This window comes from Bemisia tabaci, chromosome 4, assembly GCF_918797505.1.
Source record: "Bemisia tabaci chromosome 4, PGI_BMITA_v3".
In the NCBI taxonomy this organism is placed as follows: Eukaryota; Metazoa; Arthropoda; class Insecta; order Hemiptera; family Aleyrodidae; genus Bemisia; species Bemisia tabaci.
The window spans coordinates 17797423-17823937 of NC_092796.1; the positions used below are offsets into that span (position 1 = coordinate 17797423).

A 26515-nucleotide genomic window follows, 5' to 3' on the forward strand; every position below is an offset into this window, starting at 1 on the left:
GAGTTACGTTGAAACTTTTTCTGCGGAGAAAATGAAAAGCGAAGAGAGATGCGACGCAACCAATTACGCCTATGCCGCAATCCACATTCGAGTGTTGACCTCCGCGCAGAAGCATCCTCGAAACGATGTGTTTGAAGCATCGCTGCAACACCCCAAAAAGCACCATCTAGGGCTCCCATGAAGCACCTTGAAAGGAAGATGAAAGGGAAAAAGTTGGCACCTTGTAAAGGAGCGAGGAGAGTCAATAAATCGGAAAAAGTTTTTCACATAATAATTGGACTGTATTTTGCAATAAATTAAAAGCTATTATTTTTAGCCCATCCGTAAAAACACGCAAGTGCTTAAAGAAACTAATGGTACGTAAGTCGTTTCAAAATAGTAATATAATTTTAGTTCCGATTTGCAAAATCAGTCCAATTCACGGTCGGCTCTTTCATTTCGTAGCATATTTTTTAACAGAAATTTTTGTCAAAAAGACAATTTTACATTTTGAACGGTCGGCTCCTTTTCGAGATAGCTCATCTTCCCGTCGTCGATTTTCATAGAGTACATAGAGTCGTAGTGTAATTGAAAGAGCTGGCGCCACGTTTAAGCATTTTCCAGGTCCCGAATTCCGAGACTCTTGTGTCACGCCGGGTCACTTTTCCGATACATGATCGATTGTTTTCGATACACGGGTGCCCGGCCATCTGATGTAAACAAAGAGGATAGGAATTAATACGTATTCTACATCGCCATTTTGGATCGAAAATGTATCGAAAAAGTGACCGAAGCTCGGCGCACACCGGGCTTGGAATTCGTCGACCAGAACATGCCGCCAGCTCTCCAACTTACATTACGACTCTATGTACTCTATGTCGATTTTACTCGACTCTGTCCAAAATCAACGACTAGCCGCATGACAGCGCCTCGTGGGAAAACCTTCCGCGATACGGCTACCGGGCTACCATGACCATACTGCGGAGGAAAGAGGGGGGCACCGCTGGCAGGGGGGTCGGGGGACATGGGGAGCTCGCACTTGCCGTCTGACACAATTTCACTCGTCGTGCAGTGATAAGAAAATCCTACACTTAGTCGCACACGCCGCGTGTTTCCACCGCTTTCCACGTTCTCCCGAAATCGTCACGAGTATCAACGTGGTTGCATTTCCGGAAAGTCTCTGAGAGAAAAATAGAGTTCCGTTCCTTTTTTAAGGGTGCAGATTCGCGGAGTTCTGCGGCTTCATCAAATTGGATCTTCAAGTTCAAAATTTTCTGTTCGGTTTTTTTAAACGATTATACTCGCCTCGTAGTTAGTTGGTGATTCAGTGCATAATTAGAACCGCATAACATGGTACTTTAAAATCCCCGTGTTTTGTATGTTCTTCACTCCGCGTAATCTCCTCGGTGATAAATTTCGAGCGCAAAATTTGTTAGCTTTGATGGCATTTTTGAGGTGTGTTCAAAATTTTGAATTTTTTTAAAAAGAAAATTTACTAACCTCTGTGACCCCCTTATTTGAAATGGACCTTAAGTGGAATTTATCAGATTAAGTGTTCAGAGGAATAACGCGATTTTCTCCGTGCGACTTTGACTTGCGTGCAACCTACACTTGAGTTTGTTCCGATTTTTTCGGCTTCTTCATTTATTTACATTTTATGTGTAGGTATATTATTAGGTAAGAATAGTCGAAATACTTGTTTCCAGAGGGATATCTATTGTTCTGCAAGTACATTATTAGCTCTTCTTGAGCTCAAAAACTGAATGGGTGAACACTTCAATTTAATTTTTCCTCATCTAGCTGGATTTCAAGCTGATCTTCGTGAGTTCGGAAAGAAAGTTTACCAAGTGGCAATAAGTGTAACATTAAGTGATTGATTAACAGCAGGTCATTCTGCGATACAACTTTGCTATTTTCAGCACCCCTTTTGAAAGGAAACCAGCCTTGGTAAGTAACTCTCAAATTGATTTCCTGTTAAAAGAAAGAGAGAAAAATACAAAAAAAACCTACATTTCTATATTAGAGGCGATTATTCTTAATTTTTTTTTAATTCCGCGTGAAAAAGAAATTTGAATGAAACTGCGCTCTAACACAGAGGCGCTCGAACTATAGTTGCGAAGAGATCCTACATTTTTTTGGAGTGGGCAAAAGTTTGGTATCGGTCTTAACAGAAGTTTCCTGGTAGTTAACGGCAATTAGACAGGATGTTTTTGATCTCCTTGTATGCCTCTAATTTTAGTAGGAGAGAACATGCCGAAAGAAATAATCCTAACTCTGCGGTAAGCGGCTTACGAGGTCAAATGGATGGAATGAAAAAAAATTCATAATAACGTTCATTCCATCGTAGAACACGAATATTCACAATTGAAATTAAGGTGTGCTTCACGTTTCTTATCGTGCGTTTAAATCTCCGGCGTTCCTCGCGAACGTAGCTCCGTTCGTGTTGATTAGTTGAAGGTTTTCCAGTGAATCATCGTAAATGTTTTCCGGAGTCAAAAAATGCGGGGGAAAAAAATTGATTGTAACCTTTTAACGAACTTAACGTGATTCGTGATAATGAAAAACCGAATTTTGAGCTTTGCATGATTACACGAAATACAGCAGGCATTTAAAAAAAAAAAAAAAAAAAAATCGGCCAAGCTCCTCCCCCTCCCTTCTCCTCATCATAACGCGAGTCTCAGAGTCGGATTTAGCCGGCAGGCCCATCTTTGTGTGATGCTTTTGAGAAGGAATTGCAATTTCTCCTCAGCAGATGAGAGCGGGGCGGGGGCGGGCGATGGGATATTCTATCGTTTCAGTATTTAAATATTTTTGGACTGTTAGAATTGATAAAAAAAAAAAAAAAAAAAAAAAAAAAAAAACTCTAAGTTCATTCTGGAAACGCCGGGCAATGATGCCGATCAAATACATATTCAGCAAATTGATAAATAAATAAATGGCCGGGTACTTAACTTAGTTGTTACCGAATATTTACTAATAAATAGTTATTTCCAATAACACTTCAAAAAAGAATCATTTTCCAAGTTATGACCAAACACGCGATTTTTTTTTCAAGGAAGCCAAAGCGTCTTTTCAAAAAGACCAAATTAGAGCAGATTTTTATTTGATTGGCACAAAAAGGATGACCACCTGCAAATTTCGCTCGCGAAAACGCGGGAGGAGGAGGAGGAGGGGCTTCACTGGCGAGCGCAATGACAATCCCTTCGCTCCCGCTCCCCCGACTGGGTCCTGGTTTCGGGACGAGAGCAAAGAGAATATATATAATAAAGAGATTCGTCATTTCGTCGCCGAGCTCTGGGTTCGAGCTGAGAGGCAGGATCGTATTTTCTGACACACACTGCTGCCAAATCTAATTACTTATTCATCATCCCCTTCTATTTTTCCTAATTTCGGAAGTCGCGGACATGGAAGTTGGCCTGACTCATCAGCGGGCTGATTATTGAAATAGATTGACAAAGCTATAGAAAAAGAAGACATAGGGAGTATGGAGCGATCCTATTGGTTGAAATGGATGGTTTCTACAGACTAAGGGCGAAAATAATGGACTAACTATAGGATTTCTCGTAGGTTGCCGTTAGTTAGTCTATTACCTACCTCCTGTGTCCATTGCAACCACCCGCTTCCACCAATAAGATCCCTCCACATCCCTTTTGTCGTCTTTGTCTATGGCTTTGTCTATAAATTTCAATAATCGGCCCGCAGTTCGGTTTAAAGATAACCCTGTATACCTAAATACGTACGTATTGAGGAACTATGTCGAAAAACAGGCGACCAAAACTTAAACGCTGCAACTTTTTGCTCTATATTTAAAGGACAACCAACGGATCAATCCGTGAGAGTTCGGGGTCAAAATAGGCCCTGTCTAATAAGCTTTGCAGATGTCGTCAATTAGAGGGTAGCTTTCAATTCCACCAAAAATAATACCGGGAAGCGCGATATTTCCATTGTAATGGATTAGCTAGTTCAATCGTTTGTAGTAAGCACAATGAATATTATTTTTAGAGATCGAAGTGGGATGATTATTCTCTAGATGATCAAATGCGGCCGTCCAAAATTTAAAAATCTCCGATGATCGGAGACGTACCCTGGTAAAAATTTGCGATAAGAGCTGCGTTTCAAAATACCACAGGAATTCTTATAGCGGCTGCCGGCTGAAGAAGGTTGCAGAAAATCATATAGCTGGCTGTAGAATGCGGAGAAAATCATACGGCCGGGCTATACGAAGCGATAAAAAATTATGCAGCCGGGATATAGTTCCTATCGCCGGGCTTTGCACTTTATCGCCGGGCTTTGCACTTTATCGCCTGGCTGTTGCTTTTTCGCCATCGATTATAAAACGGCTATAAGAAATTGTGTAGAAATTCGTGTGCTTTGGAAATCAGTAAGTTTGATACGGAACCACTTCAATATTTACAAAACACACATTATATTTTCCTTTAATACATATTTTTTTCCATCAATTAAAATGAGAATAATCCATACAAGATGTGCAAATATTTCAAAATCATGAGTTGAATAACGCTGACTCCGCCAGATTAAAGATTAGAGCCCAACACAAAGCGGAGCGGCGAGCGCACTGGCGCCTGCAAACCTAACACGGATACTTCACGCATTGCGCAACGCGTGAAGTATCCCTGTTAGGTTTGTAGGCGCCAATGCGCGTTCCACGCTGGCTGCCCACCTGCCGCGCCGCAGCGTGCCACGGCGCTTGAAGCAACTATTTCACAACAGAGGTATTGCAAAGTATCATACGAAACTGAAGGCGCTCTAATATATTAGGAATGGCAGGCATCCATCAAAAGTACAGAGCTTTCCTCGCAAAATAAATCAAGATACTACGGCCCAAAAAGAGAGCAGTAGTCCAGAAACTCACAAAGTCCTAGCATCCGTAATTAGTAACGTTTAGCATACACTTTATCGCCTGGCTGTTGCTTAATCGCCATCGGCTATAAAAGGCTATAGGAAATTGTGCAGCCGGCTATAGCTATAGAAGCTGTTGAAAATCTTACAGCCGGCTGAAGGTCTGTGGTATTTTGGAACACAGATTCTACTGCCAATTTTTACCAGGGTAACGAGAGAACTTTTGATTTTCGTTACTTTCTCGTTTTCTTCGATTTTCCATTTCATTTCCAGTAAAAGAGAGTCAAAGAATAATAAGTTATGAATATACTCCAAATGCTCTGTGCGGCCGTTAGTATAAACATACAAATGAACCCCGATGACCGGAGATAACGAGAGAACTTTTTAATAATTCACTTTCTGGTTTTTTTTTTCAATTTTTCATTCCATTGTTTTTTTTAAATAAAGAAGCAGAAAATAAGTACTAAATATACTTAAATTATTGTCGTATGAACTATTCAAAATTTCTCGTGGGCCCTCGTATGGGTTCTTCATCAGCTTTCGGACCCTCAAATCTTTCCTCACGCAGTTGCGATTCCGCAAGTTGGCAACATTGTTTTTCCTCCATTAATCCATTAAAAATATATTGATTTTAGGTGAGACAAGCTGCCTCACCAAGAATAGATTGTTTTGCGTAGATTTAAATGGAGGAAAAACAGCGTCGCCAACTTTCAAGAGTCACCACTGCCCTCACAATATGCCTAAATCGATCTCGCACCGGGTAAAAATAGTTATAAATCCAGCTTTGTTTTAATAGATCATTATTTCGCCTATACCAAAATGTATCGCACAGGAGAACGTTTAAAAAAATATAAATTTTTACGGCCTCAAAAAAGCTTTTAAATTTACGGTTTGTATACCAGCTGATTGCGATCAAGCAATACCAAGGTTGCCACAGAATTTGGAAAAATTAAACTCCCTGACATTTCCCTGATTTCCCTAACAAATTTTGGTGAAATTCCCTGCCAGATTGTTAAAAAGATATATCGACGGTGCGTAAGTCGGCAAACACATAGGTAACTCGGTTTGCGACGTCGCAGACTTCCTGTCATACCTACTTTATTTTTTAAACGGAAAACTACTCAACGGCAATTCTTTAAAACTGCCGTGATTTTTCTTCTCTGTGCGAAGAAAATTCTGCAAAAACCTCAAGGGATGATTTCAATTTGTTCTTCTTTAAAAAAATAACATAGAGGCGGAGATTTTCAGACACCGCAAACGAGTTATGTGATTGCCGACTTACACCGTTGACATGTAGTTAGAAATAGTTTTCAGGCAAAATTTGTTGTTCAAAACGTCAAACCCACTCGAACGAGCATACAAAAGTTACTTGACGACTTTTACCTGACATTTTCGCCATTTTTCATGACACTTCCCAGGTTCTTCCTGACTTTTTAAAATTCCCCGAAATTTTTCCCGTTTTTCCCGGTATCCCCTAACTGCGGCGGCCCTGAATACGGTTTTCTCATCAAAATCGTGCCTGTGGCGCTTACGCGTCTTTTCCAAAATAACCGGTTCAATTAAGTAACTATGCATACGGCAACACATCTGACAGCGTCAGTGTGCATCTGGACAGTTAACAGTTGCACCTGAAGCTGTCGAAAGTTGTTAAATTGAATGGTGACGACAGCGATTCATCAATTCATTAGTCACGGGCGTGAGAACTCAGGTGCGTCCGATGCTGATCCCAGAGGCAACAAGGTTACTCGACCAATTTACCTACGTATGAAGATGATAATAATTTGCTCAACGCACACACTCCCAGTAGCTCCGCGCAAAGTCGAGGAGGAGGAGGAAGAGGAGGAAGAAACTGTGCACTGCCCGCACCTGACAGCACGTTTTTTCTGACATAGGTTTTTTGTAGTAGTATTATTAACTTCGTATTGCTCGCCAATAATAGAGTGTTAAAGTAGCGTAGACTTACAGTGCCTCTGCGCAGTCTTAATTTCACGCGTGCAGTCGATCACTCATATGAAAAAAAAAAGAAAAAGAAGGGAGAGAAAAAAAACACGCGTGATAGAGAAATATTTACATTCATATTGCCAACTTATAACCATTCGTTCGCTGGGGGAAAAAATCAAGTGATAGTTTTGTGGTATTTTAGTCACGCCTGATTTTGTCGCACCCTTGTTTTGAGTATTTACTATTGTGGTTTACGCGTGGCACGTGCTAGAAGTAAACACCATTCACTTACGTGGAAAATCTGACATTAAGTACGGCTATGGGGAGAGGAGTGGAAAATTAAAACCTGTTAAGCGTGGTGTCGTAAATAACAACATAGATTTTATTGAACCGAATCGTTGGAAACAAATCTTCGTCGAAGTTGTGGGTAATTCCAACGTCATCATAGAAGAAGAAAAATAGAGATCGGTAAAGTTATAGCCCCGGATGGATGAAAATTTTAGTGTATTTAGGAGGCAAATTGTGTGAGTGACAATATTGTGCGAGCCTCGAAAATGTTTAAAAATTTAGGGTCTCAGCTCAAATGAAAGGCCATTTGGAAAAAGGGACTTGTCCAAAACGGCTACTTTTGAGAGGAGACAAAAAACCGTGTAGAATTTTCAAAAAGCAATGCTATGATGAAGTAAAATTACCTAATCTAGATGCTCATTACAATGAGTGCTAGGCTCGAAATGAATTTTTAAGGTAACTCCATATGGATGCCTAAAAAAATGTCGAAAAAAGTGCAGATGTGCCCCTTTCGGTTTGATTACTTTCTTCAGCTTTTGCTGAGGTATTACTGAAACGCAGTGCAAAAAATAAAATTTCATGATAATAAGCAAGCAAAGCACTCCTATCAGTAGATAAGCTGAGTATAATATACAGAGGAAAAGACTCGAAAGCCATCAAAACTGGTGGAATAGTTCGTAGGTGTCTCGAATTTTTTCCTCGAGAAGCGTTTCAAATTTGGTCTAAATCATACATTACGCTCCGCTTCCGTTGCAAACTCATTGCTTCGACCCCCCCCCCCCCCCCCCACCCCATTTTTTGGCCATGAGAACTATGAGGCAAGAGAAAGGAAAAGAAAAAACTCCTTGAAAATTACAGAATTGCCGATTTTTGAATAATGAGAGTTTTATAGCCTCGACACCTTTTTGGAGACTTTAACGCAAGGCTGCGAAAGTAGGTGAGTCACCTCGCTGAGCATCGACGCTTATCAAATTGAGTCATGTTAAGATGTTCCCGCCGCGTTAAAAAATGAGTGAGCTAGTTGTTCCATTTATAAGCTTCGTGTCTGATGTTGATGAAAAAAAAATGTGAACAATTAATGAACGGATCCGTCCAAACAGATTTTATTATGGGAGCAATTTAAAAATAAAGTTAGGTAAGAAAAAAAAAACCCATGCTTTATTGAGAGAAATTTCGGCAAAGCTTTTTGAGTTGCGATAAGAACTTATCAAAGCAGTGTTCCTTTTTAAAAGCGTGGGGTTTTCATTCAATTCTGCCCCAAACAAAACCTAAATTATGATGCAAGTCTCCAGTGAACGCTTAAGCTTGAGTCCAAAACTCGTTTTGGCGACATAGCGCTGCAAGTTTGCATTTTTAACGATTATACGCACACTGATATTTTGAAGTCGCTCTGTTAATAATCAAGTTGAATCGATCTTTTTTCTATTTTCTGGGGCACAATTTCATCAGTTAATGTTACTCGTGGATGAAGACTGCTGTTGAAGCCACGATCTAACGATCAGACGTGATACACCGCTGTAAAGTTTATATACACCACCCGTTGTAGGCTTTGCTGCCGCCAAAGCATGTTTGTGACGGTGGAAAAACGCCGTTCAAAGATCCAAACGTTACCAAATTTTCTCCGACAAAACATTATTTCTAAGGGAAGTTTCAAATAGATTTAATTAGATTTTTCAGAATCATCAAATTGAATTTCATAGAAACTTCTCCAAAACTTTAAATAATAAGAGCTTGCAAGTTTTTCAGGAATTCCTTTATAATCCGAGGAGATTTGGCAACTCTCGATTATTTATATAATAACCTAACAGTCTAGTTTCGAGGAAAATATCCGAGTGTAGGACAACGATATCGATAATAGCGTCTTGATGCGACTATTCGTGCTCTATGGACATCCGGGTTGCATGCTAAAAATTGAAGGCGTTTTGGTAATTCTGCCTACTATAAGGGAGTGCCTGCAACGACACGCTATCATGACTCTGAGTGGCGATGGGGCTAATATCCTGATATGTAAAAATGGTGCAAAAATATGCTTTCCGGTCCTATTGCCTTAGTTTTTATCAGCAAATTTTATCTTCCTATATATTCGTAACGGTACGCCACACGCTGCTGCGTGCACTGCTTCATGGACTACAATGGCCGGAACGCCTTCTATTTCACAATTTGCATCACCAGAATCTTAAATTGGCGATATGCGATCGGTTTGCGCATTGTATATTGGCTCTAACGAAGTTTTTTATGAGATAGCTGTTCGTATTCCTTGATATATGTTGGTTGCCTATGCGGAAAAATTGAAGGCGAACTTTGAATGGATGATATCCGTCAATAGGTTTACAATACTGCTCATGTTATCATCTCCCGGTCAAATTATCACAAGCGCCATGCGACGTTTCAAAATTTCCGCCGCCATTTTATTCTTTACAGAGAAATTTTTGGTTGAATATCTGTTTGAAAATTTCACTGAATTTCATCGTCAGGACAAAAAAAAATTTAGCGACATTTTCCGACAGCCTCGTTGAACAATTTCCCGGTAAGAAAAATTGGCGGCAGAAATTTTGGAACGCCGCATGGCGCTAGTGATACTTTGGCCGGAGGGTGACGATGTAGTAATATAAATGTGAAGTTTATCGAATAGATTTCCGCGCGTCCCGATCCGCTTATTCGATTTACAGCGAAATTGAAGCCGAATCTCAAAAAAGACTATACAGGGTTATCCAAAAGTCACTGACCACCCCTGTAACTTTTTTCCAAATTAAGATAGAAGTTTGAAACTTTGGGAATGTTCCTCGGTCTAAAGTAGCAACTTTTTGGTCCCCCCAAAATCTTGGGGGGCGGCCCCCCTTAAGGGGGGCGGGGGCTAACTTTTTTTTTCAAATGGCAACCCCCCCTTTGTGATACCTCATTCGAAAGATAATAAAAAAAGAAAAATTTTAGCGCAAACCGCAGGTCAAAATGTTCATTTTTGACAAAATGGCGGCCGGTCAAAGTTCAAAATGGCGGAAATGTGGCATCTCCGTTGTTTATTGACGGATTGGTGTGAAACTCGGAATCCTAGGGTATTTCGAGATGAGAAAAACGATTCTGGCATTGGTTTTCCAGAAAAGTCAATCCTTTTCAAAATGGCGGCGGTCAAAATGGCGGCCTAGAGCAGGAAGTGGATATTTAGGCTGCATATCGTTGGATTTGCATGAAACTTGGTATCTGAGGGTATTTCGGCACGAGAAGAACGAATCTTTCATTGGATATCTGAAATTTTGACAAATTCCAAAATGGCGGCGGCAACATGGCGGGAAATCAGTTTTACGGCTCTTTACCGATGGATTAGCATGAAATTATTTGATATTTCAAGAATCTAATGAAAGATTCCTTTTTAACCAGCCAAAAACCGCCAGGATATCGAATTTCATGCAAATCCATCGGTAAAGAGCCGTAAAACTGATTTCCCGCCATGTTGCCGCTGCAATTTTGGAATTTGTCAAAATTTCAGATATCCAATGAAAGATTCGTTCTTCTCGTGCCGAAATACCCTCAGATACCAAGTTTCATGCAAATCCAACGATATGCAGCCTAAATATCCACTTCCTGCTCTAGGCCGCCATTTTGACCGCCGCCATTTTGAAAAGGACTGACTTTTCTGGAAAACCAATGCCAGAATCGTTTTTCTCATCTCGAAACACCCTAGGATTCCGAGTTTCACACCAATCCGTCAATAAACAACGGAGATGCCACATTTCCGCCATTTTGAACTTTGACCGGCCGCCATTTTGTCAAAAATGAACATTTTGACCTGCGGTTTGCGCTAAAATTTTTCTTTTTTATTATCTTTCGAATGAGGTATCACAAAGGGGGGGTTGCCATTTGGAAAAAAAAGTTAGCCCCCGCCCCCCTTAAGGGGGGCCGCCCCCCAAATTTTGGGGGGACCAAAAAGTTGCTACTTTAGACCGAGGAACATTCCCAAAGTTTCAACTTTCTATCTCAATTTGGAAAAAAGTTACAGGGGTGGTCAGTGACTTTTGGATAACCCTGTATTTGCCGATAGGTTGAAACGCTTGTCTATTGGCTCTACCAAAGTTTACCTACGGCTTTTTCTCTCTCTCTCATTTTAGATCACTCATTGCGATGGCGCTTGGTGCAGCCTGCAGCCGCCCCTAATGTGCCACTCACAATCCGTCGCTGACATCATATTTGTTTCGTAATTTTACCAATTAATGTTGATTCGTTATGTTCTTGTCATGTCATTTTTTGCGATGCATTATTTCGGTGTAAATATTGCTTGTTTTCAGACAAAACCAGATGAGTTGGGCCATGATCGCTTCCATCGAAGCTCAAAGCTGCCCTTCTCTTAGCAGTGCACCAATCCACGGGCGACGAAGCTGAATTGAATATGATACCTGGGCCGGAGAACCGCTGGGTCTGAATTCACTCGAAAATCATCAAAAATGGGGGGCTGCGATGGATGGGCCTTTCTTAAACTGGTTGAGCTGGTAGGTATTATAGACTCAATGTGTTTCCGTATTTGACTGATTTGACTTATTCGTATGGCCGCATAAGAAAAACTAGATTTTTTTTTCTTTTTCTTTTTTTTTTTTAAAGAGACACGGGGACTACGAGGAGGTAGAGGCATTACGTCCTCTTCCGCCTTTCCATTAACACAAAGACGGATCTTGAAATGAAAGCTTGGTCGTGTTGTTTCTCTCGGTGTTGGAAATTTTTGAGACTATTTAATTACATTTGAGGGGCTTGGAAGACAAGCGCATGAGTGCAGTTTTTGAAAAAATTGAGGTATTCGTGATTTCAAGTCTTCTTACATATCCTGTGAAAAATTCGCTCCTAAATTAGAATTTTTAAGCATCAATAGGTCAGTTCCTTCTTTCCGCCATTAGGATCCATGTAATCTCGAAACTTCAAACACGTACGTATTCCTCGAAATGCCAAAAACTGCACTTATGCGCCTTGTCCTCCAAGCCCCTCACTTATACTTGCTCTAGACTTTATCAAAGCTGTATCTACCTATGGTAAATGAACTTCGGTGGATATTTGAACTCTTTAAAGCTCTGACTCGCATTAGAGTAGGTAATTAATTCAATGCCTATTGTTTGATAGTTTTCACGCGAAATTTGTATTTTAAAGTGAATAAGTGAGTGCGCTCACGTGCAATTGCGTAATGTTGGCAGGTTTTAACAGCAGACAAGCTCGTCGATATCCGATAATGGTTTTTTCTATCTTCGTACTGCACATTTCTTTCTGTCTGTCTTTCTGATCGTAATTTTTTTATTCTATTAACCTGGTTGTTGGATTCTCAAGTTTTTGATCTACCTAAGCACTGAGTAATCCAGAATAGGTATTGTCTTTGAATAGGCATTGCCCAGTGAGAAAACAATCATTTTTCCATGACTGATTTTGTTTTAATTTAATTTTTTTCTTTCTCTAGATCCTGTGCATCATATGCTTGCTCTACAAAAAGTGGTCGGACGAGGAGGCGTCCCGCCTGTTTTACATCAACGAGAAGGCATCGGCGGAGTGGCCGCTTCTCAACAAAGTGACGTGGGGCGAAGCCGGCTCCCTCTTCGCTGACATCACCTACGGCAGCTACGTCATCATAACTTTCGCTCTTCTTATCGGTCACTGTGTTGGAGAGCTCCAGCATAGTCATCGAATGGTAAACATCACAAGCATCTATTTTCTCTCGTCATCGGTATTGGGTAAAATTGTTTTTTCCTCTACACCGAAAAAAAAAAACCTCCGGCCGTGGAAGCCGTAATTACGAGCTATATAGACATAATAGACTATATAGACACGGCCTCAGAGGTTGAAAGTTCCGGGTGTAGCATCCAGACCAGTCGAAGCTACGGCTCCAGCACCTGGAACTTTCGGCCTCAGTGCCCGACGGTCTGTCTTATAGCCTGTAACTTTTTTTCAGTGTAGTGAAGGAGGGACAAGAAGGACATCTCATCATGCAGCAAGGGGCTGGAGGGCATGGAGAAGCATCCCATCAAGGGGAGTCTGATGGGGAGGGGGGGGGGGTTTCTCTCTCAAGGATTAAGCAGGGGGTTGATTATCAGATATTTTTAATCATTTTCATTTTAACGACGTGTTTTTAGATGAATATGCCAAATTTCTGAAAAATCCAAGCGAAAAAGTAATCGTGAATCTGCGTAAAAGTAGGGAAGAGCCTTTTTAATTCAGGGAGGATTTGAAACTTTCTTCCCGCAACGGTGGCGTTTTCTGACTCAAAATTTAAAGGCAGCAAATTTTCAACGAAGAATTAAATGCAGATGCAACGGAATGTAAACGGAGGTTACGCCCATTGCTAGTCCGCCTTCAATGAACAGGGTAGGCCAGAAAAAAAATCTCACATGCAGCATTAGTTATTGCATGTTGGTGTCGTGTGTTGTTTCTAAGTATCCACAGCTAAACTCAACCTGGCGACTTTGACGCTAACTTTGATTCTCTATTCAAGTTTCTATTATTGATGGATAGTATATGATAAAAGTGTATGAAATTATACACATATCGCCACACATTTTTTACTGAAGAGGCATATTGCCTCTGTAACAAACAGGGTCGATCTAGCCCTGAAAAAGTGACAAGGAATACCGACCTATCAGAGCTTGAATCAGCCCATTCGAGTTTTTTTTTTTTTTTTTTGCCGAGAGAACGGGGTAAATCAAATCAGCTAAAAGTCACTTCGGTCACCCATGATTCTTCCGGTTTTCTCGCCTTACTATCCGCCCCTGCTATCATGCATGATTATAATGAAAAAAGTTTTTTTTTTCTCTTTTCTTGTGCGGTCAGCGTATAACCGTGGACTCAAACTGATTATGATCAACATAGATAAAAACTTATCCATCGGACAAATGAAAAAATTGAATGAAATTGTTCTATGAACTCGAGCGGAAAATTGACAACATAAACGATTTCTCGAAAGCAGTGACTAATACCTATAAAAACTGAGCACCAACATGTCGATAGTTCGCGGTTATGAATGAGAAATTCAATCATCAGGACACCTATCTGACGGCATGGCGGCTCATAAATTTTAATAGGGACATTGTAACAGTAAGCCAAGGATGTATCCATCCATTAGGGTTATGTTCTATGGTTCGTTTGTCCGCAAGTAGATACATCGTCAAAAGCTTAAAATTGAAGAGTAAGGAGGGAAAAAATAAGCGAATTCGTTTAGTTTCGCACCTCACTTTTGCACCATTCTCAAAATTGCTCTCTGGATACATTAAGTCTTAGCTGAGTTCTGAAGTTGCACCGAGCGCACTGCTTGTACTTTGACGTCGAATTAAATGGAAATATTTGTTGTACTTGTACCTATCATGTTCAAAAAGCTGCCAAAGATGTACGTGCAAGGCTAGAAAACATTTACAAATTTCTTGATAATCTTTTTTTATACATTTTTTTAATTTTTATTTTGTGAAATGGATGAATGTCCTGTAAAATCACATACAACAGTATCGGAATCGCCAATGCAATTCAGAAACATGCGAAATTGCTAACAAAAGTAGCTTCCTTTCTATTTAACGCGGTTCAATTACTATTTCTTTATCACAACTTCAAACTGAATCAGCGTCACAGAGCAATATCAGTAAAAAGTATATTTTGCAACGTAGAAACCTTTTTTGAAATCTTTGACATTTATATCAATTAAGAGGCTTGGAGGACGAGGCGCATAAGTGCAGTTTTTACTATTCCGAGAAATATATGATTGAGGTTTCGAAATTGCGGGCTCTTATGGCGTGGAAAAAAGTTCAAACTGACTATTTGATGTTTAAAAATTGGAATTTGGGAAGGAATTTTTCAAAGAATGTGCATTTAAATTAGTTTTACTTGAAATCATTAATATCTCATTTTTTTTCAATAAATGCATGTGCATGCAATGTGCCTTGTCCTCCGCGCCCCTCAATTCTAAGACAAAATAAGGCCCTAAATGAAACTTATTCTACTCCTCCGCTTTTAAAATGCTTGCAGGAAACAATTCTGATGGGCCTGGGCGCGCTACTCTTCATTGGTGTCGGTTGCCTGGAGATCTGCGGTGTGGACCTCCTCCAACACGAGCTCGTCGACAACGCCATCATCTTGGGGATCCTCTCCATCGTGACGGGCATGATCTTCCTCTCAGATATCGGCACCATTACACGGCGCAACGGCCCTAAAACCGTCAACTACCAAACTCAGAACCTCCGGATCGCTCATGAAAAATCTCAAGGAAAGCATGCCGCTTTCGTTCCGGAAAAACCAGCGGAGGTAATCCGTAAAACACGACACATTTTTGTAATTTCAAAAAACGCGCAATCGAATTGACGAAATCGTCACCTTCCGGCCAAAGGATCAAAAGCGCCATACGACGTTTCAAAATTCCCGCCGCCATTTAATTTTTTTACAGAGAAATTATTGTTCTACGAAGCTGTCCGAAAATTTCACTGAATGTTCATTCTACTGCCGAAATATTGCTGCCATTGTGCTGTTGAAATTGATTCAACCAGCAATTTCTCTGTAAAAAAATAAAATGGCGGCGGAAATTTTGAAACTTCGCATAGCACTCGTGATACTTTGGCCCGAGGGTGACGAAATGTCGCTCGCAGAAAACTTGTTCATCAGGACCAAGCCACCTGTTAACGTGGAGCGTGGACGAAGACCGAGCCGGTATTCGTGATGGTTTAATTGCGTCACGCCATTTTGAAGGCGCTTTCGCAATTTAACGTTCTTGGACATTGGACCATTAAGGCATATCCTAGCGCTTCTTAATCAGTTCAGATCTTACGCACGTGCGCATAAAACACATGCTTTGATTGCAGTGTTTCAAACTTTCTGCCTCCACTTTATTTATACAAAAGAAAACTAACCGTGATCCATATAATGCATAATTTTTGCAGACAAGTTTAAACCTAATTGAATTTAAAAAAAAAAAGGTTTCGCTCAAAAATATTTTTATTTAAAAAATGCAGAAAATTCTTTAAAAAAGTTAGGTTTTAACTTAAAAACGTCTCTGAAACCATTTTTCAGGGCATGTAATGACCTAAATTAAAAAAAAAAGCTTTACAGAAAATTTCCCCTCGTAAACTAGAGTTCTTTTCCTGATGCACGGCCACGTACATACAACTGAAGGCAAAAAAATAAAAAATAAAATTTCCCACATCATCCTCACTTAATTTCTCCTGATGCAGGTCACCAAGGTAGAGGTTGTGACCACAGAGCCAAGCGCGCCGCACGGTCAAACGAATGGTCACTACAACGGCCACGTGGAGGACCACACGCGGATAGCCCACGAGTGGAGCAGAGAGGCCAAAGCCAAGGAAAAAGTCAAAAATGCCAGGAACAAGGAAATCTCCAAAGCTGACATTGTCATCAGCAATCCGATGCAGACAGCCAGTTACCCGGTGGAAGGGACGGTGACCTACGGCATTGACCAGCCCGACTACGAGGTCAAGGCCCGGTCGAAAAGCGCGCATGTCGCCAACGGCTACCCCATGGCCGGGATGGTCCCGATGGGCGAACTCCGGTCGTCGCTCAGGAAAAGGTTAGACCCAACAATCTGGAGGTATACGATTTTTATTAAAATCTCTGTGAGATAGGACATATACATAAAGGTTTTGGTCATTTCTGAGCATTTGACCAAAGTTAGACGGATTTAACTAGGGGTAGCCAGACTACATCAGATACCGAGTTTGCCTAGTTTCTTATCATTTTTTCGAAGAACGAAATTGTTGAGCAAATAAAGCATTGCAGTAAAGTATTGTTGCTGCATTAAGGAGAGGGGAACTAAGCCTTAATAGGTATTGCCAAATTTAATCGAGCATTATAATTTTTTACATACAAACCGGGCTTGTGTGCAAATTTCAGTGATTTATCTGCATTCTGCATAGTGCGGAGCATGTTCCTTAAAATTTTCAAAGTAACCCGCACAAGCGTTCTTTTGTAGTTTTGCCCTAAACTAAAATTAAATTGCCCTATTAAATTTGGCAATAGCCGATGCGGCAATTATAGAGACAGCAAGAGCAAAAAGACAAAATTACTCACAAAAGCAGGTCTTCCGTAAAATTTGCATAGCTGTTTTGAGGCGGTAAGTAACTTAAAACGTACAAGAAGAAAAAGGTTATGAATTTACGTTCTTACAGCTAAAATATTGCTTGCACTCATTATTCCTCGGTTGCATTTTCTTCTTTTTGCTGGTTCCTTGAATCCGATCTTTATCGTTTTTCCTTCCGTTCCCATTTTCATCACGCGGACGCAGAGGCGCGCCTAGAGAACGAAAACGCCTTCACTTTCGTGCGTATGCAACACGGACATCCGTGGAGCCCGAATAGTGCATTCAGGCGTTGTTACGAAATTGGTTCTGTGTTCGTCGCATCCGCGACATGAAAATAACCGATGGCGCTTCGCTTGTTCCACATACACCTCAAAATAATTTCAGCGTCGCCTATTGAGCCGATGAGGTCATTTGAACTCACTTTTTGATACTTTAAAGTTGGATTTTAGTTGTGAATTTTTCACAGAATAAACTTTCAAACTAGTTTTAGTTGCGAGTTCATGAATATCTCAATTTTTTCAAAAACTGCATTTACGCACCATGTCCTCCAAACCCCTCAATTTAAGTTTCGTTGAAATCGCAACTAATTTTCCTCCTCCAATCACAACTATTGTAATACGTGCTTTTGAACTTTAACAAGCGGCATCCCTTTTGACGGTGCAGGATGGAGCGGCAGGAGCAGCATGGCAGACGATCCCACGAAGAAGAGAAAGCGATCATCGAGATGGACCTCCGGAAAATAGAGGGAACGGACCTGGCGCATCGTCGGGGCAGCATCACCGACTCCTACGCGTCGGAGAAAGACCACACGCACAGCACTTACTACGAGTCAAAGGAGCACACCAAAATTGTGTCCCGGCCTACTAATCTCAGATTCGCGCCGGATCGATCAAGGTGAAATTACAGAGACTGGGTTGTGAGTGGACCATGTTGAGCAGAAAGGAACCAATCCACATCAGCTATTGCTAACTTTAATCGGGAAATTTAATGTTTGAGATGAAAACGGTTGTGCGGATTTTTGTGCAAATTTCAGTGAATTTTCTACATAGTATGCAGGGCCGGATTAAGGGAATTTTACAATTTTTTTAAATACAGGCATTAAAAAAATCGCATTCAGAAAAAAAATTACAGACGAGAAAAGCGTCTTTCGGTGACACAAGAGACATCACCTTTAATAAGTCGAGTCAAGAGAGAAGCCAAACACGCAATTCGGCGTGGAGCGACGCGGCGCAGAGAGCAATGATGATGAGGACTTGAGATGAAAAGGAGAAGCCCTCATTGCGGCGATCGGCATGTAAAACATATTAGCATCTGCAAGACTGCATGAATACTTCACGCGTTGCGTCAAACTTATTGTTAGTGCGGTCAGCAGCGGTTGACGTGAAACACATAGCGCCTACAAGACCGCATGAATACTACACGCATTGCGTCTAAAGCAGTGCAGTCAGCGTGAAACGCATGTCGCCTACTAGACTTCTTGAATACTTTACGCATCGCGTCGAACACAGTGCGGTCAGCGTGGCGCGGCGGCGGAGGTTAAAATTATTAAACCGCACATTTATATTTGTTCTTGAAAATTTTTTTCATTCATTTCTTACAAATGGAAGACCTTGTTCACACATAGATAGGTTTACAGAACTTAACTTTCGTGCAAAGTTCCGAGAACTTTGGCTAGTAGTGTTGACAGGGCTTTCGCAAAAAATGTGTCCAACACGAGTATACGCGCCTTATGCTTACCTCCCCTCCCCTTCCGGCACGTTCACTTGATGGCTTTTATTGATGTTTTAAAACGAATGAGAAGGGGGCGGCAAAATATAGGCAGCCCATGGGCAGCAATTAGGTAAATCCAGCCCTGATAGTATGAAGCAAATTCCTTAAAATTTTCAAAGGAATCCGCTCAGACGTTCTCTTGTAAAAAATTCCCTAATGAAAGGCAATAACTAATATGACTTGGTTCCTTTCTGCTACACACGGTCCAAGTATGTCTCACTGAATTTTGATTGAAGTTTTCACGGAGAACTATCAAAACTGCAGAAATGCGTCTCTCGGTTTGCAGCGTTGCAGACTTCCTGTCGTAGGTACTTATTTTCTAAGTAGAAAAATACAAGGCGCCATTTCGTGAAAACTTCGATGATTTTTCTTCTCTAGATGAATTAAATACTCTGTGGAAATTTCAAGCTAAGAAGTTGGTTCGATTTCCCTTATGAAAACAGGAGAGGAGCGGATTATTTGAAACACCGCGACCGAGATACGCATTTTTGCAGTTTCAACGTCAATTCGAAGGGGTCGAGTCTAAAAGAGAACAATTTCATTTTCTAGATGAGCAGTGCGTAACAGGAGATTTTTTTTTCTTAATCGTCAACTTTTAGGGGGAGTTTTTTAGGATTGGGCCGGGGTGGCTACCGCCACCTAGAATAGGTACAGAGAACAGGAATCACGGCAGCATTGTTCCGTAAGCCTAAGAAGCAACTCGTCCATTTGAGGTCTCGCAAAAAGCAGGTCCCCGAGAAAGGGTTATGGATAAGAGACGAGTTCGTCTGTTCGTTGTGTTTTGCCAGAAAGCACTGGTGGACTGTGGAAAAATTCTGTATGAGCGTTCGGGCGACATAAAAAATCTCTACCGAATAAAGTTTTATTCGTTTTTTAGGAGAATCAGGACTACATCCACTGGTATTTTTAGAGACTTATTAATCGATTGCAAATAAAATTCTGTGGGAAGTTGGAAGAAAAATATTTGTAAGTTTTCTAGATAGCGCGCGTCTTTTATGAAAATAAAATTTACCAACCTCCGGATGTTGGTAAATTCAGGCGCCATTTCTAGGCACGGCAGACTGCTCCGTTTTCGCTCTGTGACGCAAATTGCTTTTCGCCTTCATATTGGCTGATAGGCAAAAACATCTCCTGCACATCGCGAAAGGTTGCGCGTTACGTGAGCACAGGAAGTTTTTTAATCCCGATTCACCCTATCGAACTTTTCATCCGACATAATTGAACGAAAAGTTGGATGGAAAGTTGAACGCAAAAAAATTTGATTCAATTACTCTCCGTTCAACTTTCGATCCAATTGGCGCCGCTAATTGGATGGAAAGTTGAATGTGACGTCAAATTCACCTTTCCGTTCAATTTTTTACGAATTGTCGTATTCTCATGTCAGTAACACACTATCTAACTTTTCATTACGACAAGTTGAATTCTAGAATTTAACGAAAAGTTTGATAGTGTAAATTGGACGCATTTCTACCAAACGGAACTAGGTGCATTAAGACGTGAGCTCCGAGACCTGTAAGAATATATGCATAACAGGGCTTACATCGTAATTAATACACATAGTTCCGTTTGGCAAAAATACGTCCAATTGGGTTTAAGAGACCCACTCCTCGCGCTAAAACGTGTTGCCGCGTCATTCTTCGCCCCTAAATTTGACCCTAACTACGCTTGATGGTAAAATTGGTTTTTTTCGCAGGTCTCCTCAGCGGTTCAGGGACCCGTATTACGACGCCTCGTTCAGGGGGTTGAGCCGGGAGAAGCGTCATTTGTCAAAGAGCATGGACGACAACCTGTCGGACTTGCGAGCCCAATCGCCGACCGTGACCAGCTCCCAAAAAACCCCGCCTGGACACAGTCCCCAAGGCCGAGGGGGCCCGGAGGAGAGCTCCGACGAAAGCGTCACCCTCCAGCTTCCGTCCGTCTCCTACCTCCTCGCCGACAGGGGCAAGAAAGTGCAGCCCACCCTCGCGCATTCCCCGCTAGAGCGCGTTGCCGACCACAAGGACCACAGGAACGGCTCCAATAATACCGGTAAGCACGTCGTGCGACTGAGCACAGGGGAGAATTTCATGAGCGCCGCCGCGCCCGCGGCGCACTATGTTCCAAAACTCAAGGACAGGAAGAAATAAGTCGGATAATAACTGAAAGATCACGAAAGTTTCGTAATTGATGTTTTAGTGAGTCGCTAATCTCGAATTTGATGTCAAATTGCCTACATTTTAACACCCTGATCTATAAATTGTAAGCAAGTTTATGGCAGCCACCTCGAAATACACACTGGCGCCTACAAACCTAAGGGGATACTTCAAGCGTTGCGCAATGCATGAAGTAGCCCTTTAGGTTTGTAGGCGGCAGTGCACGTTCCGCGCTGGCAGCACGCCGGCCGCGGCGCACAATGGAACGAGTCAATGGAAGAGGCCGGACAAAATTTGGAGACTTTGAAAGCTTATAACTTCATTTAAACAAAACTTTGAGATTTTAAAAGTGGTTCCATTGGTTTTCTCGCGAAATTTTCTATCAGAAGCACCCCTTAAAATTTAAGATGTGACGAAATAAATATAAAAATTTGCAGTTTTAGTTGAAGGTTTCATGTCCGACCTTTCTGATTGACTCGATCCGCTGTGCGGCGCGGCGCTCCCGACGCGGGCGGGTGGTGAACGATTGCAGGGAGAGCTCCCCTGGCCGAGAAAATCGTAGGTCGTGTAATTTTTTTAAAATTTTGTTTGATATTCAACTTTCAAAATTACACACTGGTCGTGTGAAGTAATAAGTGAACTCTCAACACTGGATGAACAAAGGCAGGTCTTGCGCCATTCGCGCTGCGGACGGCGCAGGGCGGCTCATGAAATTCTCCCCTGTACCCTGTACTCTGTCGGCACGTCATGTCGAATTCCTTCAACTTTGAAAAGAGAAAATTGGACCGCGTTAAGCAGCAAGGAACCAATCCACATCAGCTATCGCCAAATTTAATCGAGCAATTTAATTTTATACATAGAAAGGGCTGTGCGGATTTCTGTGCAAATTTCAGTGAATTTCCTGCTGAGTAGGTACGAAGCAAATTCCTTAAAATTTTCGAAGGAAGCCGGACAAACGTCCTCTCGTAAAAAAATTAAAATGCCCAGTCAAATTTGGCAATAGCTGATGTGGTTTGGTTCCTTTCTGTTAAACGCAGTCCAATTCACACCGATGCTAAGCGAAATCAAGTGTTCCTGCATGAGATTATCAGTGGCGTAGCCAAAAAGATTTTATGGGGATGGGAGTCTAAACTCACTCTAAAGATGATAAACTTCTGGAAATCACAAAAAATGCGATGCTTTCTTGAGGAGATTTTCCAGTTAGGGGTGAGGGGAGGCAGGGGCGGACTGGCCCTAAATTAAGTATGGGGCGGGCCCCTAGGGGGGTCTGGGGGCCCCCCCCCAGTAGAAAGGGGGTCCGGGGGCCATCCCCTGGAAATATTGAAAATTAGGCCCTTTATAGAATGAATTTTACGCTATTTTTAGACCATATTCTTTAATATTATTTTTGAAACATTATCCAAAAAGAGTCAGAAAATGCAAAACTTAGTATATTTTCTTAAACTGGATGAAAAAATGAGAATCCGTTTATACCTTGGAATTCAACTTTTATTTTCCTCTTCCAACGAAAAATTGTGCCAAAGCTAAATAGTTATACAGAAAGTGAATAGAATCAAGTAGAAATAGTAATAGTGACAGTCTAATAAAGAACACATTCTGGAAAAACACAGTTCGGATTTTTTTGTTCGTTTGTTTTTTTTTTAATTTGTACTTTTTAGCCGCCAAACTTGACAACTGTCTTAAATTTTTTTTGACGTTTTATTGGATCCTTTCTTCGCTCTGCTCATAGAAAATCAGCGCCATTTACTAGTTAAATGACGCGGAATGAATGAATAAATCGATGGGTTTAAATTCTTGAAAACCACGTAACTCGGAATCCGCATCATGACCCTGAGACTCGTAAGGATGCTCATTGTTTTGGGGTATCCTTATGAGTCTCAGGTTCATGAGTTAATGATGCGGATTCCGAGATACGGTGTTTTCAGAATTTAGCCATCGAATAAAATAAAAATGAAAAATACAAAATTACAAACAAAAAATTGACAAAAATCTGACACTTTGAAAAAATTATTGTGTTAAATTAAACTGGAAATCGAAAACACAGTTTTACGCCATTAAACAGCCTTTTTGAACTCTGTTGAGGTTGCCGCGATTCAAGTTGATTATTATCTCGTGATCAATAGATTTGGTTCATATCTCTTTTTACGTACAAAACTACATCAAGTAAGTCTTGTCTTGCCCAATTTTGCGATCGAATCCGCGTTTTAATAAGTTTTTGTTTCGAAAATACTCGCTCAAGGTAACTGGGGTGCATTGTGGTAAGATTTAAAACCTAACCTAAAAGGACAAGTAATAAACCATTAAAGTGGCCAGTGACTTGACTGTTCAAAAAGATTTTATAGGCGAATGGAGGGCAGTTTTCGCAAGCCCTTTTTGTTCAATCTTGGTATATGGCATGGGACATTTCTTACACTCTCCTCCTCATCTCGCAATCTACATCGGAGTCTGTCTCAAAAATTTGCTTCACCGAGTAATCCGTCGGAGGCCAATCATTGGAGTGAAAGTTAGACATTGAAGGCAGGAAAACAGATCCAAAATGACAAAAAGGATCCCTTTGGACTTATTCGAATCAGAAATAAAGGGCTCTCAAAATGCAACGCCTTAGATACGGCATAATTAAAGCTCCTTCAGGCGCTCTCCGAATCGGCAATAAAGTGTCCTGTCCTCTCAGGAGTCTCGGGGCCTTTCTCGAGACGAACCGAAAAGCCCTCGGGCGCTTCTTCGAAACGGCGAAAATTACGGCCCTTAAATGGCCAAAAGGGGCCCCGGAGGGGCCTTCTTTTGGCCGATGATGAAAGTTGGGGGGGCGATCGCCCCATCGCCACCCCGGCCAGTCCGTCCCTGAGGGGAGGGAGGTTCCAGACCCCCCCCACGGCTATGTCACTTAAGATTATGAAGCTGTCCCACTACCCACTGGTCATTTAAGTCTATGAAATTTCATGCAGTCAGAATCAACAAAGCCAGCCCCAGCCCCTCCCCCGGTCCGTGAGAAGAGCTGTCGAGTGCAACTGAATCACTCCCAAAATCATGGTCGAAACTAGGGTTTTAAATTCCAAACAATTTCAAACTTTAGCCTTACGTTGTTGGTATGCTTTTAAAAAGTGTAAACATTTCGATGGGAAAATGGGAAGGAATGATAAAAATACATCTTTGAAAGCTTATAAAAAGGTTGCAATTAGGAGTTTTGGGAGGGAGTTGAAATTTTGATAATTTCCAGCGTAGTTTGATTAATTGACTCTTTAGATCAACCAAAATTTGATTTATTAGAATATAGGACCGGTGGGCCATACTCGGAGGTCTGATTGACCTAGCGTTACCCAAATTTTTTGCTTGTGAAATTTCTAAGATATATCCATCATCTTCAAGCTAATTTTGGATGATGTGTACAGATACATAAAACCACTTGCTTACTATCATTATTGGTTCATTAGATACCTTTTTTTCGATTTGTTCCAGATAAATATTATTATGGCGCCCAACAAACTGTATTCAACCCTCCTGCAGGGGACCTTAAATCCTCACCGAAGTCTCCGAGAGACCCTGGATACGTTTTACACACAGCTTCAAAATGGCCAACAGCAACTGTGACGGAGTCAGATTCTAAAGTGCGATGGAGTGTGAATGCACGGACTCAAAATATGAGATAATTACCATACATTTTTAAAATTTCTAGCTCACTTAATTGTAATGACAAAAATTTCCTAGAATGTGTGCTCGGTCACGTCGAAATAATAGACAATAAAACAGGATTTTGAGCGGTTGAAGTAAAACTGTTTATAACTGAAAAGTGTTTGCTGAAGAGCTTGATTGGATGTCTTCTTTCTATTTCCTTTGAATGTGATCGGTTATACTTCCAACTAACTTCAGTACCACTTTTTAAAGGTGACTGAAGCCAAAAGCAGAGTATTAACCAATCTGTTGTCATTAGAACAGAAATACCTACATTTCAATGATATGATCCTTGATCAGTACCAACAATGCAATTTAACCCTTTCTTTGGCACATCACAGCATTCAACTGTATTTTTTAAACAATTTCAAAATCCTGACAATGAGAAAGTAAAGTGAGTGCAGGAAAGAATCCATGCAGGAATCAGCCCAAAGCATAACCTTAGAAATTTATGAAGATGAGACGCAAACTAAGAAAGACTGAGTCAATGCTCAGATTGCCACATAGACATAACGCTCAGTCATTTTTAAGTGTATTTTGAGGTCACATAAAGAAGCAGTTTCGCAAAACATTTCCTGACAAAACGTCCAATTTTTTGTTCAACGGACTTTGTCCTTTACAATAATTTTTCGTTCAAATAAAGCTGTCTCCAACTTGTTTACGATATTTTTACTAGTAGTTTGTTCTCTGAATTTGAGCATTTTTAACAGTTGGATTAATATTAAAAAAATCATTGTGAAAAATCAATGAGAAACAAGTCACAACATACAAAATTGTAATCCCTAAAGTGAAACTTCCTCCAGCATAGACAGAAAAGTCACGTTTGGCAGTCTTTGAGTCCAAATGCTGCAGTATGCTAAAGGTGAGATAAAAAAGATGACACATTTTTTTTTCAGTCCGAAGCCATTTTTAGAAGTAAAGACTTAATATTTTTCTATGAAAATATTGTTGATAGGTATGTTGTAAAACATCACTTGTTATCATCAGAACCAACACCTACATATACACTCTTAAAACTTTTTTTCTTTTATTCACCAATCGTTTAAAATGTTTGTTTTAAATCATTTATTTAACACCAGTATTACCGACAGTCCCTGCAAGTTTTGGTGATAATTCGTATTCACAGAATGACTGCCATTTCTCTTTAATTTCAAGTACTTCGTGATAAAATCTTCAGAAACATTTGCACGAGGTCAGCATAATCTTTTGTAACAGTCTTTGGACCCACATTGAGGGCAGTATTCATCGGCAAGGCTACTCAAGCTTGTTCAGGGTCTCTGCCTCACAATATTAGAGCCAAGACTAGATGAGGACAAAAAATACATCTTATATATTCCCATTTACTGACCTGTATTTCCTACATGTTTATTTAATGACTTTGTATTGTATCCTATCATGTATGATATCCATTAGAATAAATCTCTTTTATAAATGAAATGTAGTCAATTCAATTTTAATTCCCATAATATTTCAAATTTAAGAATTTTGACCGCACTGCAAATTGGATATTTTTCGTTCAGTGAATTGCAAAATGCAGTATTTTAAAAAAGCTATTTTGAAACACTCAAATATACATATTATCGTTGTTGATCGGTCGAACATGAGCACTGCAGTTGAACATAATTGGATTGGGACGGATTAGAGATTAGGCTTTCAAAATTGGTGCTGGTTGAATGCTACCATTCACATCAGATCATATCCAAATTCTACTTATCTTAGGATTTACGTTCAACTCCAACATGAGCAAAAAGTCCAACATCTATCTGTCTGGTGAGGCCCGAGAAATTATGATCGTGTCAAAGAAAAATATGAAATCTTATGATCCACCCATTTTGGCTAGACT

The 26515-nt window shown here is 40.7% G+C and overlaps 1 protein-coding gene across 3 annotated transcripts; it reads left to right on the forward strand.

The window, feature by feature from the left end:
• Nucleotides 1–1037: 1037 nt before the first annotated feature.
• LOC109034382 (uncharacterized) lies at nt 1038–26109 on the forward strand. Of its 3 annotated transcripts, XM_072299446.1 has the most exons (9): nt 1038–1434; nt 1645–1926; nt 11349–11549; nt 12497–12724; nt 15043–15318; nt 16239–16591; nt 17765–17995; nt 20565–20899; nt 24460–26109. In XM_072299446.1, exons 3-9 carry the CDS (start codon nt 11505–11507, stop codon nt 24648–24650), a joined length of 1659 nt encoding a protein of 552 aa, XP_072155547.1. In that variant the 5' UTR covers nt 1038–1434; nt 1645–1926; nt 11349–11504; the 3' UTR covers nt 24651–26109. The 3 variants fall into 3 exon arrangements, with proteins under 3 accessions (XP_072155547.1, XP_018903041.2, XP_072155549.1); XM_019047496.2 differs by having other exon boundaries at nt 1038–1926; XM_072299448.1 differs by lacking the exon at nt 1645–1926.
• Nucleotides 26110–26515: the final 406 nt, after the last annotated feature.

Coding starts and splice junctions, on each gene's coding strand:
- LOC109034382 (XM_019047496.2), top strand. CDS start 11,505: ATGGGGGGCTGCGATGGATGGGCCTTTCTTAAACTGGTTGAGCTG. Junction 16,592..17,764: donor CGGTCGTCGCTCAGGAAAAG/GTTAGACCCAAC, acceptor TTGACGGTGCAG/GATGGAGCGGCAGGAGCAGC. Junction 20,900..24,459: donor GAACGGCTCCAATAATACCG/GTAAGCACGTCG, acceptor GATTTGTTCCAG/ATAAATATTATTATGGCGCC.